This window comes from Balaenoptera borealis (assembly GCF_965194805.1).
Source record: "Balaenoptera borealis genome assembly, chromosome: 11".
Lineage (NCBI taxonomy): Eukaryota > Metazoa > Chordata > Mammalia > Artiodactyla > Balaenopteridae > Balaenoptera > Balaenoptera borealis.
Window position 1 is genome coordinate 41,622,139 of NC_138868.1, and position 14,669 is coordinate 41,636,807.

At 47.7% G+C, this 14,669-nt stretch overlaps 1 protein-coding gene and 1 long non-coding RNA gene across 6 annotated transcripts in view; both read right to left on the minus strand.

Moving 5' to 3' along the window:
* LOC309605651 overlaps positions 1–14,669 on the minus strand; it is a 923,254-nt gene that overhangs the window by 479,501 nt on the left and 429,084 nt on the right. The window lies entirely within an intron of this gene.
* INSC (INSC spindle orientation adaptor protein) overlaps positions 1–14,669 on the minus strand; it is a 128,339-nt gene that overhangs the window by 1,602 nt on the left and 112,068 nt on the right. For all 5 annotated transcript variants that reach the window (XM_082341550.1, XM_082341548.1, XM_082341549.1 and 2 more), the window contains 3 exons: positions 10,860–10,926; positions 6,560–6,715; positions 4,823–4,899 (listed from right to left, as the gene is read on the minus strand). In XM_082341550.1, the coding sequence (XP_082197676.1) occupies positions 4,823–4,899; positions 6,560–6,715; positions 10,860–10,926 (300 nt within the window). The remainder of the gene's footprint in view (positions 1–4,822; positions 4,900–6,559; positions 6,716–10,859; positions 10,927–14,669) is intronic.

Below are 14,669 nucleotides of genomic sequence, written 5' to 3' on the forward strand. Positions count from 1 at the left end.
GACAGACTCAGAGAGCAAAAGTGGCCCTCCCAAGATGACACAGCAGCCCAACTCCAGGGCCCTCATACCTACACACACAGAGACAGGATGCTGCAAGCCCAGGACACTAGCTTATACTGAGTACAAGGCAAACATATAACTCATTACCTAGACATGAGAAGTAATCTATTGCTGAGAAATCACCAAGTTGGTGAAAAGAGAGGATGGCTTAAGTTGTCTGTTGGACTAACAGACACTGCCATGTCCAAGCTGGTACAAGGAGAAGGGATATGCATCTCTGTTCACATGAGCAGGGTCTTAGACACTGGTGGCAGGAAGGAGACTCCAGGACACTGTCTCTAACTAGTGTGTCCTGCCTCTCCTGCGGTATGGTTTCCCCAAGGGCTAAAAGGCTGAACTCCATTGTACTTTCTGATTCCTCTGGGCTCAGAAATAACCTTACTGCCTTTGAGTTGTTACAGTAAAAATGGAACCACGGATCTTCCACAGATATGAGAATATAAAACTATCGATGTATTTTACATCATCAAGCATAAAAATAAAGCAAAAGAGAGGGAAGAAAAAAGAGAGCCAAAGAAATAGGAAATAAACCCATGAAAAGAGAAAATGTAGAAGAAGAAAATAACAGAGACAGAAAAAAAGAGACAGCATCAGAAAAACAGAACAAGAAGGAACTATTAAAAGAGGGAGGGCTTCCCTGGTGGTGCAGTGGTTAAGAATCTGCCCGCCAATGCAGGGGACACAGGTTCGAGCCCTTGTCTGGGAAGATCCCACATGCCACGGAGCAACTAAGCCTGTGCACCACAACTACTGAGCCTGCACTCTAGAGCCCACAAGCCACAACTAGTGAGCCCGCATGCCACAACTACTGAAGCCCATGTGCCTAGAGCCTGTGCTCTGCAACAAGAGAAGCCACCGCACTAAGAAGCCCATTCACCAAAACGAAGAGTAGCCCCCGCTCGCTGCAACTAGAGAAAGCCCACGCACAGCAACGAAGACCAAATGCAGCCAAAAATTAATTAATTAATTAATTTTTTAAAAAAGAGAGAGAGAGATGAACTTGGGAAAGAAAAGAGACCAAGCATAACAGAGAGATCAAGAGAGAAAGAGATGGTATCAGAGAAAAAGAGAGCACACCCTGGGGGTGGGAGGATAATAGGAGAGAGATAGGAGGAGGTGAAGAGGTAGTAGAGATGGGGGAGAGGACTAAGGGGATAAAAAGAATGGGGGGGAGGGGAAAGAAGGAGAGAGAAACATCCCTAAGGGAGGAGGCAACCTCTAGACAGAGAGAAAAGCAAAAGCAAAACACAAGAGAGAGAGAACTAGAAACAGACCCAAAAAACTACGAAGGCAAATAGATACCCTCCTCTCCCCAGGGTCCTCAGAAAGTGTGCAGGGTTCATCATGAACCCAAATGGTCTCAGAGCACCCCCTCCTCAGCATCCAGGAGCTCAAAGGATCCTTCACCCTTCTGAAGCCTTTTACTTGGCCTCCGCTTTCCTCAGAAGGTTAACAACCTTCCCAGCATCTCATTCCCAGTCTGAAAACACGCAAGAATTAAACAAGCCCCGTAGCCCACTGACAGCCGCTTCATTAAGGAAAAATCAATTCTGTTTGCAAGAGGCAATCCATGCTGCCACTTTTCCAGATGTGGGAGATGATAATTGAAATGTCCTCCCTTCACCTGAATAGAGTCTTTGAAACTGGGAAGAAGGCTTGGGGGGCGGGCAGGAGAGGTAGCCTCCAACTCCATCTGCCAGGCCGGGCTCCAAGCAGCCCCCATCTCACCAGCCAGGGGGCTGCACTCAAGTATGGAGCACCTTCTGGGAGCCAAATCACAAACAAACAAACACCCACCAACACTGGGGGCTGGGGGATGGGCAGACAAGTCCATCAGTCCCTCAGCCAGGCAAGAAACAGTCACCAAACCCAAGGTCCCATGGAGATACAAGAGCTGGAAAAGGGACCCAGCCATGAGAAGGGTCCAGGGTAGAGGGGGAGAAATACAGATCCCCTCCCATGAGCCAAGGTAGCATGACTAGGGCCACAAGACATAAGGGGAGAAAGCATGGCTGGAAACAAGATGGTCAGGGCAAAAAGTCAAGCCATACAGCATCAGGCAGGCCTGTGTTTGAATTCCAAGAGCCTCCCCTTATAACCTTTTATAACACCTAAAACACAGGATAACACAACATGCTTCCTGCTGGGGAAAACAAAATCTGAGCAGGCAGCTCCAAGCCGCAGAGAACTCCCAGGAAGCCTCAAGGAGGAGGATTTTGATATGAGCCTTGAAGGCGGTGCTGGCAGAGCTATAGAGAGGATATCTGCTTGGGACAAGGGCCAAAGCACAGTGTCAGGGTTGTTCAGGGCACTCTGACCTGAGCTGGACAGGGCCTGGAGGCAGTGGACGGCCTTCAGACCCCAGGTGGGTCAGAGCCAGGCTGTGAAGGGCTAAGCACGTGGACAGTAGGCCATAGGTAACAGGGAACCAGGGAAGGGGTGCTCATGGAAAGGTCATGATCGTAAACTGTCATGAGGAAAATGAGGCCAGCAGCCACAGGAAGGATGGATTCAGAAGGAAGGGGCTCTATTCAGCATCCAACAACCTGTCCACAAGGAGAAATGTAATCCCTTTACCACCGGAAAGTCCTTCAAGTGATTGAAAATAGAGGCCAAGCCCTTCTGTGTGCTCTCCTTCAAACTAATGATAGAAATGGAAAAGGAATCATAACAAGCCCACGTGTCTGAATGGAGCTTTATAGTTTCTCAACATTTTCTCAGGCCAATTCAGTGTCAGGCAGTTGCTGGCTGCCCAAGTTGTGAAGATAAGGTAGTTGGGGCCAATGATTATGTGTTTGCCAGGTATTAACTGTCTCCATTTACTCACTAGACCAGACAAAATTAAGGTCTGTGAACTTGCATGAAAAAAATTACATCTTTACATTCACTGCCCTCCTACTGAAACAGCCTTTCCTTCAGCTGTGTGTGAATGTAGCAACAGATCAAGACGTCTCAGTGATGCCTATTGTTCACCAATAGAAATCACAGACACTTTTGTAACTGAGGAGGACCCTATGGGGCCTTCCTGGAACGTCCCCCTCCATATCCTCTACCTGCCTCTTGTCTGTAGAAAAACTTTAGTCTCCTAGGCTTCCCCGAGTTCCAAAGAGTACATTTAATCAGAGAAGTGAGAAAATGCAGAAAGAAAGGAAAACAGTCAAGCAAGACAAACTAATAAGAGTTTAGCCATTAAACAAAGTCAAGGACCTTTAGTTCCTCCTCAGGGGATATAGATAAAATTCTGAGCCATGTCCTTTGAACTCTTTTACAGATACTGAAACCTCCACCAGGTGGAAGAAGTTAACTGTATGCTGCCCACATAGACCCCAGACCTGTTGGAACCAGAAGGTTGATGATGCTGACTCCTGATTACCTCATCACCAACCAATCAGGAGGATGTCCATGAGCTGATCACACACCACACAACCCCCGTCCCTTACCCTGTCTTTAAAAAACTTTCCCTGAAAGCCTTCAGAGAGTTTGGGCCTTTTAAGCCCTATCTACCTGGACTCCTCACTTGGCAACCTGCAGTACCCTCTGCACTTTCCTTCACCACAACCCGGTGTCAGTCGATTGGCTTTACTGTGCATGGGCAAGCAGACCTAAGTTTGGTTCAGTAAATTACAGTTTTTGGAGGTAACTTCAATATTATTTATGCTCATTGCTAATGAAGACTTGAGGCTAGCTTTTATTTAATGAGTTAATTTAAAAGTGTGTATATATATCTATATTAACATATCACCTGTTTTGATAGTCTAATAATTATTTCAATATGATTGTTTTCCTTTTAATTCTATATATTTTACTTTATGCATTTATGCAGTAAGACAGGTGTGTCTGACTGTAATGCCTGCTGCTCCTACCACCATACAATGCCTGTCAGGAGCTCCCAGAAACGGGATGAGCTCAGTTAAAAAAAAAAAAAAAAAGCATGGGGTGAGAAGGGGCTTTATTGTGAAACAGCTTGAAAGACCTCTAGATCCATCCCTTCTCCTGCACAGTCTTTGAGGACAAATCAAAGATCTGGCACCCCCTTCTGGAAGTTAAAGGGCTTTTACAATGGGCTTCCCTGCTCCTGGATGCTTCCAGCTGCTCTGCTCTAGGATTTAATACAGCCCAGCAGGGAGGATACAGAGACAAGTCGTGTGTTCCCCATCTGGTGCTGTTGGTACTTTCATGGTGGACCCAAGCATCAAGAAGTTGGGTGGCGACCTCCCAGGATGTGCTAGCTTGGTTGGGGGTGAAGATCCTGGGGACTGGCTGAATAATCCTCTGTCCTGTCCTGTCCTACTCCACAAAGGAGGAGGGAGCTACGAAGCTGGAAGAGAACCGATAGAGGGGCTCTATCTGAGGAGGAAAGGAGGCTTCCTCACAGTGTCCGCCTTGGAACGGGCAGAAGACATCTCACCCCAGCTACCACATGCTGCAAGCACCATAGCATCTCCACCACCACCCAGCATCCTGCCAGCTGGGCCCCTCCACTCTAGACCTGCTGTTAGATCCCCCAGGACCTCAAAGGTACTAAATGTGTGGTAATGGGGGTTCCCCAGGCCTCTGCCTTTCACATATATGACCTCATATAATTTTCATCACAATCTTATGAATTAAGTGAAACAAGTATTACTCTTTTAAAGAGAAAAACGGAAACCCAGAATAAGTTGTCTGGCTTACCCAAGCCAATCGTGGCATAGCCTGTTCCCCTGGTCCCTGGTCTGCAACCCCAAAGCCCAGGAAGAAAGCTGGGGGAAGACTGGGAACTCACCAGGCAGGCCACCAGCACGGCGTCACTGCTGTTCCTCTCGGAGGGTGAGCGACAGAGTTCAATGAGGCGGGACATACCTGCGTGAGACACGGGGAGACCCTCACGCCCAGGTCGGGGTGGGCCTGGCCAGGCCTGACCCGGAGGTGCTCCCATCTCTCACACACAGTCCTCTGCACAGGGTCCTGTGGAGGGACGTGGCCGCCGGTCGGCAGGGAAGAGGGCTAAACCTCCCTGAGGAGCTTGTCGGGGAGACTTTCTGCTTCCTCAGGTGTGAATGGACCCTGGTCAGGGCCAGGATGTGCTGGAGCATCAAAACCAAACCCCTGAGCGCCAGACCACCGGCCAGGATGGAGCTCACCCGCAGCGTGGAGGCGTGAGCCGCAGAGGATACTGCAGGTCTTCCTGAGAAAGGACTTCCCACGCAGCTTCTTCTGGTTTTACCAGCTATAGTCAACATTTACATCTTCATCAGTGGAACTTCCTAGTACCTCTCCACCCCCCCAACTGCCCATTTGAGTCAGAAAATGTATTGTGGCTAAAATTACAGAAGACTACAGATTGAGTACACTAATATTTCCTAAGCCTTTACAGAGGAAAGTGAAATAAATGACTTTGCTTTTCAACGCAAATTGACTTCTTCAAACTCTAACAATGGAAAAGAATAACTCGTTATAAGATAGTAATGAAAGGTATGCAGACGGATTCTGTCTGTATGTATTTATCCCCCATAAAGTCGTTTTGGAGCCAGAACTCTCTGCTGCCCCAAGGCCACCTCCTGCTGTCCTCTCTGCTGCCCCAAGGCCACCTCCTGCTGTCCTCTCTGCTGCCCCAAGGCCACCTCCTGCTGTCCTCTCTGCTGCCCCAAGGCCACCTCCTGCTGTCCTCTCTGCTGCCCCAAGGCCACCTCCTGCTGTCCTCCAAGTGCCTGGACGGTCGGCAACACTGCCAGCTCCTGCCTCCACCTGGGTGCGCTTTCCTAGCCCTCACAGCCGGATAACTCCTGGAGCCACAGCTGAAGAGTCACCTCCTTGTTCCAACATTATCTGAACCACCCGGATAAGTGTGGGCTACTTCCTCTGTGTGCCAATTGTGCCATTGACATCCTTTGAGCGTCGCTCTGTGATACTCAAGTGCAAATTTTTCTTTCCATATCCGCCACCTCCGTTAGGCTATAGGCCGCTGTGGTTAGGATGCGGGTATAATCAGTGTTATATGCCCAGCACTCAGAACAGAGCCTACCATAGAGTGAGTGTTCTGGAAACATTTGTTGGGTAAATAAGTGACTGACTGAATGAATGAATGAGTGATTTAATGAGTGAATTAATGAAAGAGTTAATGGTGGATAAATGAAGTAATGAATGAGTTAATGAATGAATGAACAAAAGGATGAATTCATGAGTGAATGAATGTGTGGATAAGTAAACAAATGAGTAAGCAAATAACTGAGTGAATGAATGAATGAGAAAATGAATGAGTGAATGGGGTCCTTGTTAACAGGAAGCCTACAAGTGAGTCACTCTTCTGGCCAACTTAAACCTCTCTAGACTCCTCCCCTCTCTTGCTTCAGCCCCAGGGGAAAGGAGGCTATGTTGGGGCTGCACCCTTGGCCCCCATGCCAGCATCTCCCAGCACAGTCGGCCCTGCTCTGAGTCCTCCATCACCACCGCCACCATGAAATCAGGACTGTTCCCAGCCCCGGCGCCCCTCTCCACCCCTGACACAGCCAGCACCACTTACAGCTCAGCCGCACGGCCTCCCGTGCCACATCTGGGTCTCGGCTGAGACGGGCCAGGGTCACTGCAGCCTTCTGCTGGACTCGCTCGCAGGCCGCCACCTCGGCGGGGGTCCCAGACCTTGGCTTCTCAGACAGCAGGCCCATGATAAGCTGGACCCCTGGGTGGAAAGCGATGAACAGTTGGTAGCTGCCCAAGCAGGGAGACTTCCTCTAGGGGCCAGCTGCATGGAGCTGCAGGCTCAAGCAAAGGCTGTCGGGATGACTCGGGGCTCTCAACCACAGGAGGAACTTGGACAAGTCCTCCTCTTCTTCTCCTTCTGCCCTGGAGGAGTCTCTGATTCTACATACCAAGTCACTATGCCCCTGGAAGGGACATCTGGAGAATATCCTTTTAATTTCCTTTAAATGCTATTACTGAGCTTTTACTACATCCCTGATGCTGTGCTAAATACACAGTAAATGCACGAACCCTAAAACCTCCCAGTAGCCTCATAAACTAAGTACTATATAATAATTCACTTTGAGGCCCAGAGAGAGGTGAAGTATCTTGCCCAGGGTCACACAGTAAGTAGCTGGGGAGCTGGTATCAGAACTCAGATAATCTGGTTACCCTCCAGCACCTCTTCACCTCTGATGGTGGTTGCATCTGAGACAGGTCCAGAGGTAATGGGTCCCCCTGGTGGGAGGTGACCCAAACCTAGACTGGATAATCACTAGATCAAATGTTTTAGAGGGGTATCATGTACTGGAAGAGAGTGGAGTAGTTGGACCGAGACATTTAGGCTTGAATTTGGTCAGCTGAGAACCTCTCCACCCTTCCCTGAAGCCAGATCTGTCCTCTGATTGGCCTACGAAACCACACCCACATCCACTCCCACGTCATGCCTTTGCCCATCTAATTCTTTCTGCAGGGGATGTCCTTTGCCTCTCACTCTCCATCTAAATCGTTCCCATCCTGCAGGTTGTAGTAAAAGTCCATCTTCTGTGGGAGGTATTCCTCAGCTGCCCCAGCCCACACCCTTCTTTCCTGCACAGAGTGGCACTTGCCAGCTTAGAATTTCAACCAGACATGGCCCACAGGTGTATTTTTGCTTTTTTTTCTTGCTTTACACAGTGTTTAATTTTTTTAAAAGTTTTTGCTAATATGCAAATTGGGAGATTTCCATAAAAATCCAGATTTCTGGCATCTGAAAAATTACTTCCTGATCTGAGAACACTGGGCCCACATTTCCACATAACAACAATTTGCTGAAGCTTATTATAAGTTTACTCTTTTAAATGAGATTGATCCAGTCCATGTTGAGCCCACGTCATCCATTTATATCACCTGTGTGGGTCCTGCAGGCATCTAAGTTTGCAACCTGTAACTTAGACCACAGAACCCGAAGGGTCCTTAGAGTTCTTCTAGCACAACCCCTGCCTCTCTCCCCCATTTCACAGATGAGTACCTGAGGTGTGGAGAGAGGAGGTGACTTCTCAAGTTCACATAGGAGTCACTTCCTGGCCAGTACCTCAGTCATGTGCCTCTCCAAATCTTACTTGAACCAGATGCAATTTCTAAGCCTCCTAGATCCCAGTTCAGGGGGCAGTGAGTAACTTAGTTGTGGACCCTGAGATTATTCAGTCCTGGGGAGGGGCCATTTCTCTCTCTGGTGAGCTGTATAAGTGCCCCATTTCTCCCTCCTACAGCCCCAGGGAATGCTGCAGGCCCTGCCTTTCTTAGCCCCTATTGGCTCTGCTACCACAAACTCTGATCCCAGGGCAAGGGGCTTCTCTCCAAACCCCCTCCCTGGCCACTGAATGGAACACGGTCTTCTGGCTTCTTATGCCCACAATGTCCCTAAGACAAAGTCATAGTTCTTAATGTCCTGAGTATATATGGCATGGCCTATGGGGACATAAACAGGGGGCACCAAAATGACAACTTCAGGAAGTGCCACAAGATTAAGAAATTTTACTAATTCCTCCAGGTCAAGGTTCCCATAAAGAAGTCACTTTCCAAATCCCAGCTTCGTACCTAGAGTCTGCCAAAAAATAGTTTCTCATATACGAGCAGGTGAGCACCGTGGGGGCAAGGATTTTTGTCCACTTCCTGAATGGGTGTATCCAAAGTATTCAGAATAGTGCTTAGCTCAAATATTTGGGAATGAATATCAAATGAATGAATGTGAATGTATTCATGTTAGAAGCCTCACAAATGTATAAAAAACAAAGTTTCCTTTAAATGTATACCTTATAAGTCTTATCTAGAAAAAGATAAGATGCAATGAAATTGGGGCTGCCTACAAAATCCAGAATGTGTTTCCTAAGTTCTGGCCAGACTCAGTGCAACAAAAGTTGCCTGAGAGTTGTGGGCATTTACAGCTTAGAGACCAGGTCCCAAAGCCACATTCCCTCCTCAACATTCTCTCCAGCTCAGCCCCAGCCCCTGAGGGAGAAGCAAAACTAGCTGAAAGGGTAATGCTGATGCCACTGGATTGACAAATAAGAGCTTGGACTGGCCTGGCCTGCCTCCCAGTGTAAGGGTGACCAGTGGTCACAGTTTCTGACCTTCCAGGATGGCCCATTCATCCAGCTCCTCACCACCAACACTCACACACAGTTCAGGGCAGGACAGAGACAAAATCACCAGGCTTCAGGACAAAGCATGTCAGAGTCTCAAGCATCCTGGTGGGAGGACTTCCTTTCAAAGCACAACGAGGCTTGCCCTGTCCAGACCAAGGAGTCCTACTGTCTTCCAGTGATCCCTGGCTGAATCACCCCCACTGCTGGTCCCTCAAACCCTGCCCCACTTTGGTAAATAGTTTCTTCATCAAACTCTCTTCATTTAAACCCTATGAGACGGGCACTGTTTCCTGAAAGAGCAGGTACACATAGCACAGAGCTCATTCTGTGCCTGACACTCTTCTAACATGCTTTATATTAATCCCCGCATCATCCCTGTGAGGTAGGTATTACTGTTGTTCCCATTTTGCGGATGGAAGAATGGAGGTCACAAAACTAGTAAATAACAGAGCCAGGATTCAAGCCCAGGCAATCGTTTCCAATCTTCACAGTCTCAACCACTATGCCCTCCTTCCTCTGCTGCATTACTTTATTGCAGATGTCACGCTTTTGTCATGTTATCACTTTTGTCCAGTTGGGGTCTCCTTCTAGACTGTGTGAGATACTCTAGAACAAAGGCAAGGACTTATCTATGTGTTCTCACTGTCCAGCACAATGCCAAGAACCTAGTAGGTCTCAATAACTTTACTGAATGAGCCAGTCAATAGCACTTGGTAAACCATAAAATCCTCCACAGATGCCAGATACTCCAATCCCAAATCCATTGGCCTATGGAGACCCACTCCCACTGACCACTTGAAATACAGGCTCTGGGTGCTGAAGGAACAGGCCACAGAAGACACCCCTTCAGCCTCTCAGCCTCAACCAGCTCAACAAAGTTTCTCATTATTAGCCCAATCACATAAAATTAACACAAAATGATGCCTTTCAATTAGTTATAGAGCAATGGGGGATGGGGAATGTGTACGTGTGTTAAAACAGTGGGGCAACCTGGGAGAAGGGGCTTAACAGGCTCAGAGGCAGCTGCCTAGGCTCCCAGCACACTCCTCATTAACAACTCTTGGTTTCCAACTGGTCGCTAATTGCTCTCCTATTTCTCGGTCACAGGAAGCCCTCACCACTTTGCTCCCAGCTGCAAGGCAGCCAGCTGACCTGCCCTCCAGCGGAGACTTCTAGATCAGCTTCTGGGCACCTCACCTGAACCTTGGTGACACCCTCCAAGGTGGGAGGTGGGAGTAGGGGAGCAAGAGGAAAAAGATGCTCCCAGGTGAGGCATCAAGGGATGCAGCTGCCCTGACCTGATCCCCACCCTTCGGCTTTCCACTGTGGCCAAACCCAATATGATGAGAATGATTTAAAGTTGGAATGCATCCTTTGTAGGAATACATTTTTACTTCTGGATCATAATGAAATCTGTCTTCCCTTCACCACCTTAATTGAAATAGCAACTGCCACCCTCCTACCTTGCGTTTACCTTATCTTCTTCCCTGCTTTACTTTCTGCATCTGACGTTCTCTTCTTTTGTTCCGTGTCTGCCTCCCGCTAGATTGAAGCCCCGCGGAAGCAAGAAAACACTTACATATTGGCCCAGTTGCCCACATAAGCACACGTTCATGTGCTCCTGCAAGTGTGGAGACCCACATGTACAAATACATAGGCCTTCACACAAACACAAAGGCACAAGGTCCCATAGAGCCACGTAACCTGTACAACATGCACACCACTGAAAAGACATACCGTTCTCCTGAATGATGTCAGAGGCACACTGCTCTAGGACAGACATGTTTGCCAAGATGGTCACAATCTGGAAAAGAGGATTGAGAAGCTAAGAAAATGGGAACACCTGTGCTGACAGGTGAGCCAGGGGCTACAAAGCTTTCCCTTAGCCCGTGACTCCTTATGGTCCACCTGGCCCATCCTTCTGTGGTATTTTCTTCCATCCTCATGGGCTTCTGCCACTCAGATGAGTTTCCCCAGTGACTGATGCCCATTCATCAGCATGTGGCTCTGGGGTGGCCCCCAGGGGCCCCAGGACACTGCAGGAGAGAACAGGGTCACCTGAGTGAAGATGGAGCCTCTATCATCTTTCTGCAGGGTCCCTTGGCCCCAGGCCCTGAAATGCATACAGAACTGGCAGATTTCAGGCTAACCCCTGCCCTGGATTGGGTTCCCTCCAATCCCAGCTTCTTGCCCTGATACTGAACCCCACCTACTTTCAACCAGAAATGAATGGAGACTAAGGTTAAGATAGAGATCATGACTAGGAAACTGAAGGCAGCATTACACTGTAAGCTTCAGGTATTGTATGGAATCTGATGAGAATTCATGCTCAGCTACACTTTATAAGCCTGTAGGCTGCAAGCCTTGCTTGTCAGTCATGGCTGAAGGGCTCTGCCTGTAGGAAAGGGATGCTGGCATCAGGTAAACACAGACCCTTGGTTACAACCTCGTGGGCTGAGCAGCCAACAGCCCACCCCAACCCCGCCCCTTGGCACAGTCAAGTTTGCACAGAGAATTCACAGCACAAAACTGGATTAAAGATGGGCCAGCAAGGGACCTCCTACAGACCCCAAACTGTAGAGAGTGCCAAACGCCACTGGAATATGTTGGAAACGTGGCACCTGTTAACTCAGATGCCACCCATGACACTGCTCCTGACATTAAATTTAGCAAAATGAAAATCCACCCACTTCGGACAGCACTCTCAAGTGGTAATTAAAATAAATAATAGAATAAAATAACATTTTTTCCTTGGTGCAGGCCTATCTCTCTTGAAAGATTTCTTCAAAGCCTGTCACATGGTATAACTGGAGGCTGTGCCAGTTAACAGTCTCCTGACACAGTTCAGGCAGCTTAGTTCTGAAACTGAATAATGCGTAGTAATGTGATGTTGACCAACAAAGCGTATTATCTAGATTTTAATTGGTTCAACATTGGCATATTACTCTGGATAATAAACGCATGTAACAAATCTCTATAGGAAGGGAAAAGTTTGCCACATTTATAGAATATCTCTCTCCTCCATTCCCCACTAAACACGTGCTAGAAAGGGATACACCTCCTTAGGCTGCTGTGGCATCCATATGTGTCAGCCCTTCCAGCTCGGACCTGGTAAGGGGCCTGGGTGGGTAAGTATGATGGGGTGGGTGGCCAGGGAAGGGACAGGACTTACACCAAAAGCTTCATCCTGAAGGCCACTCTGCACCACCAGATATTTTATGAGGGGTGTGACAAACTCTTATTTACATTTTAGAAAGGTAATAGGACTGAAGGAGGGTTAGTCCTTGGAAGCTCTTTTTTCCTACCCTTTTAGGATTGTGAGCGTTTGTGGGCTGAGTGAAAGGAGTTAGAAGAAAAATACAGGTAGAAGATGCAGTCAAAAAATAGAAGCTTCCCAAGGAATTTCCCTGGTGGCCCACTGGTTAAGAATCTGCCTGCCAACGCAGGGGACACGGGCTCAAGCCCTGGTCCAGGAAGATCCCACATGCCACGGAGCAACTAAGCCCGTGCGCCACAACTACTGAGCCTGCACTCTAGAGCCCGCAAGCCACAACTACTGAGTCTGTGTGCCACAGCTATTGAAACCTGCACGCCTATAGAGCCCGTGCTCCGCAACGAGAGGCTACCGCATTGAGAGGCCCGAGCACCGCAATGAAGAGTAGCCCCCGCTCGACACAACTAGAGAAAGCCTGCGCACAGCAGCAAAGACCCAACGCAGCCATAAATAAATAAATAAATAAATAAGTTTATTTTAAAAAAGAAAAAAAGAAAACACATCAAATATTCAATGGCATTTTGTTTAAAAAATAAAAAATAGAAGGTGCCCAAGAGGCATAAAGTGCGCAGTCTTATGAGGAAGGAGACACAAGGCCAAGCCTGTACCAAACTGCAGTTCCCTTGGCCTTCTCTGGGCTGTGAGCAGTAGCGGGGGGCACAGGCTCTGTTCTCACCACTAAGGGACAGCTCCCCTCCAACCATCACCAGCCTGGCCACTGAATAAAGATGGTTGCTTGACATACAGAACCAAAAGAGAAGGAAGGAAGGGAGGGAGGGAGGGAGAGTGGAAGGAAAGAAGGAAAAGAAAGGCGACATAAAAAAGGAAAAGGAAACCTTTGTCTGCAGCATCAGGTTCATTACACTGCAATTATTAGCTGTGTCACAGGCACAGGTAGGTCTTTGTGTCAGACTAATTTAGATCCTGTTAATGAAAATTACTTCCTCTTTACAGAACCTGTACCCCATGTGGTTTTCTGAGGTGCAGATGAAGTATTCAATTAAGCACAATTTGAATAAATGTCAATTATGCCCTGCTTTGAGTCCCCCCTTTGAAATATCCTTGTATGTACCCTGGTATAGACAGGAAGGCAGATCAACAATGTTTCTCTTCACAGTCAAGCCCAGGGATGGGATTTTAGGGACAACTGGTTTACCTTGTTGGCTACAAGATAGCAATGCTGTCAGTGGAGAGAGTACAGGAGCCAGACAAACAGCTTTCCCCTGGCCCAGGCTAAGTCATTCCTGTCTGATGGTTTTTAATTAAGTCCTATTCCTCCTGAGTGAGAGGTTACTGATCCCTCTGTAGTTATTTGGGGAATCAGAGGGTATCAGCCTCAAGAGAGGTTCTAGGTAAGAGGCAGTATAGCATAGTGGCTAAGTGCATGGACCAACCTATTCCAAATCTTGGCTCTGTCATTATTTTCCATCTGATCTTGACCATGTTACTTAACCTTTCTGTGCCTTGGTTAATGAGGTATATTCGTTTTCTATTGCTGCTAAAATAAATTACCACAAACTTAGTGGCTTAAAACAACACAATTTTATCTTGCAATTCTGGGGGTCAGAAGTCCTAATTGGGTCTTATGGAGCTAAAATCAAGGTGTTGACGGAGCTGCATTCCTTCTGGTGGGTCTAGGGGAGAATCTATGTCCTTACCTTTCCCAGCTTCTAGAAGCTGCTCGCACTCCTTGGCTCCTGGAACCCCATTGCTCTGACCTCTGCTTCCTCAGTCACATCTTATTCTCCCTGACTCTGACCCTTCTGCCTTCTTCTTATAAAAATCCCTTTGGTTACACTGGGCCCACATGGATAATCCAGGATAATATTCCTATACCAAGATCCTTAATCATATCTGAAAATATCCCTTTCACCATGTAAGGTAGCCTACTCACAGGTTTGGGGAGGGGGCATTATTTGGCCTACTACAAAAGATAAAAATAAGATAATTAATAAGACTGTGATAAGTATTAAGGGACAATGTTTTATCAAGCACCCAGATCATTCGTTAAATAAAATGAATACTATTTGGCCCCGGGGAACAGAGTCTGAAAGGACCCAGGCCTTGAAAGATTGTGTCAAGTACCATCCAGTACAACACCCAGTGTTGCCAAGATGTGAAGCTGACGTGAGATCCCTCCCAAAGGGAGGCAAGGTACCAGAGCAGGAGAAGCCCTTCCCAGCAGAGAACCCAACAAACTTTGTGCTCATTACTTTCTGTGGCATTTTAAAATCATTTTTCCTCTGGCCTCCCAAAGACCTTAGGAACATTGA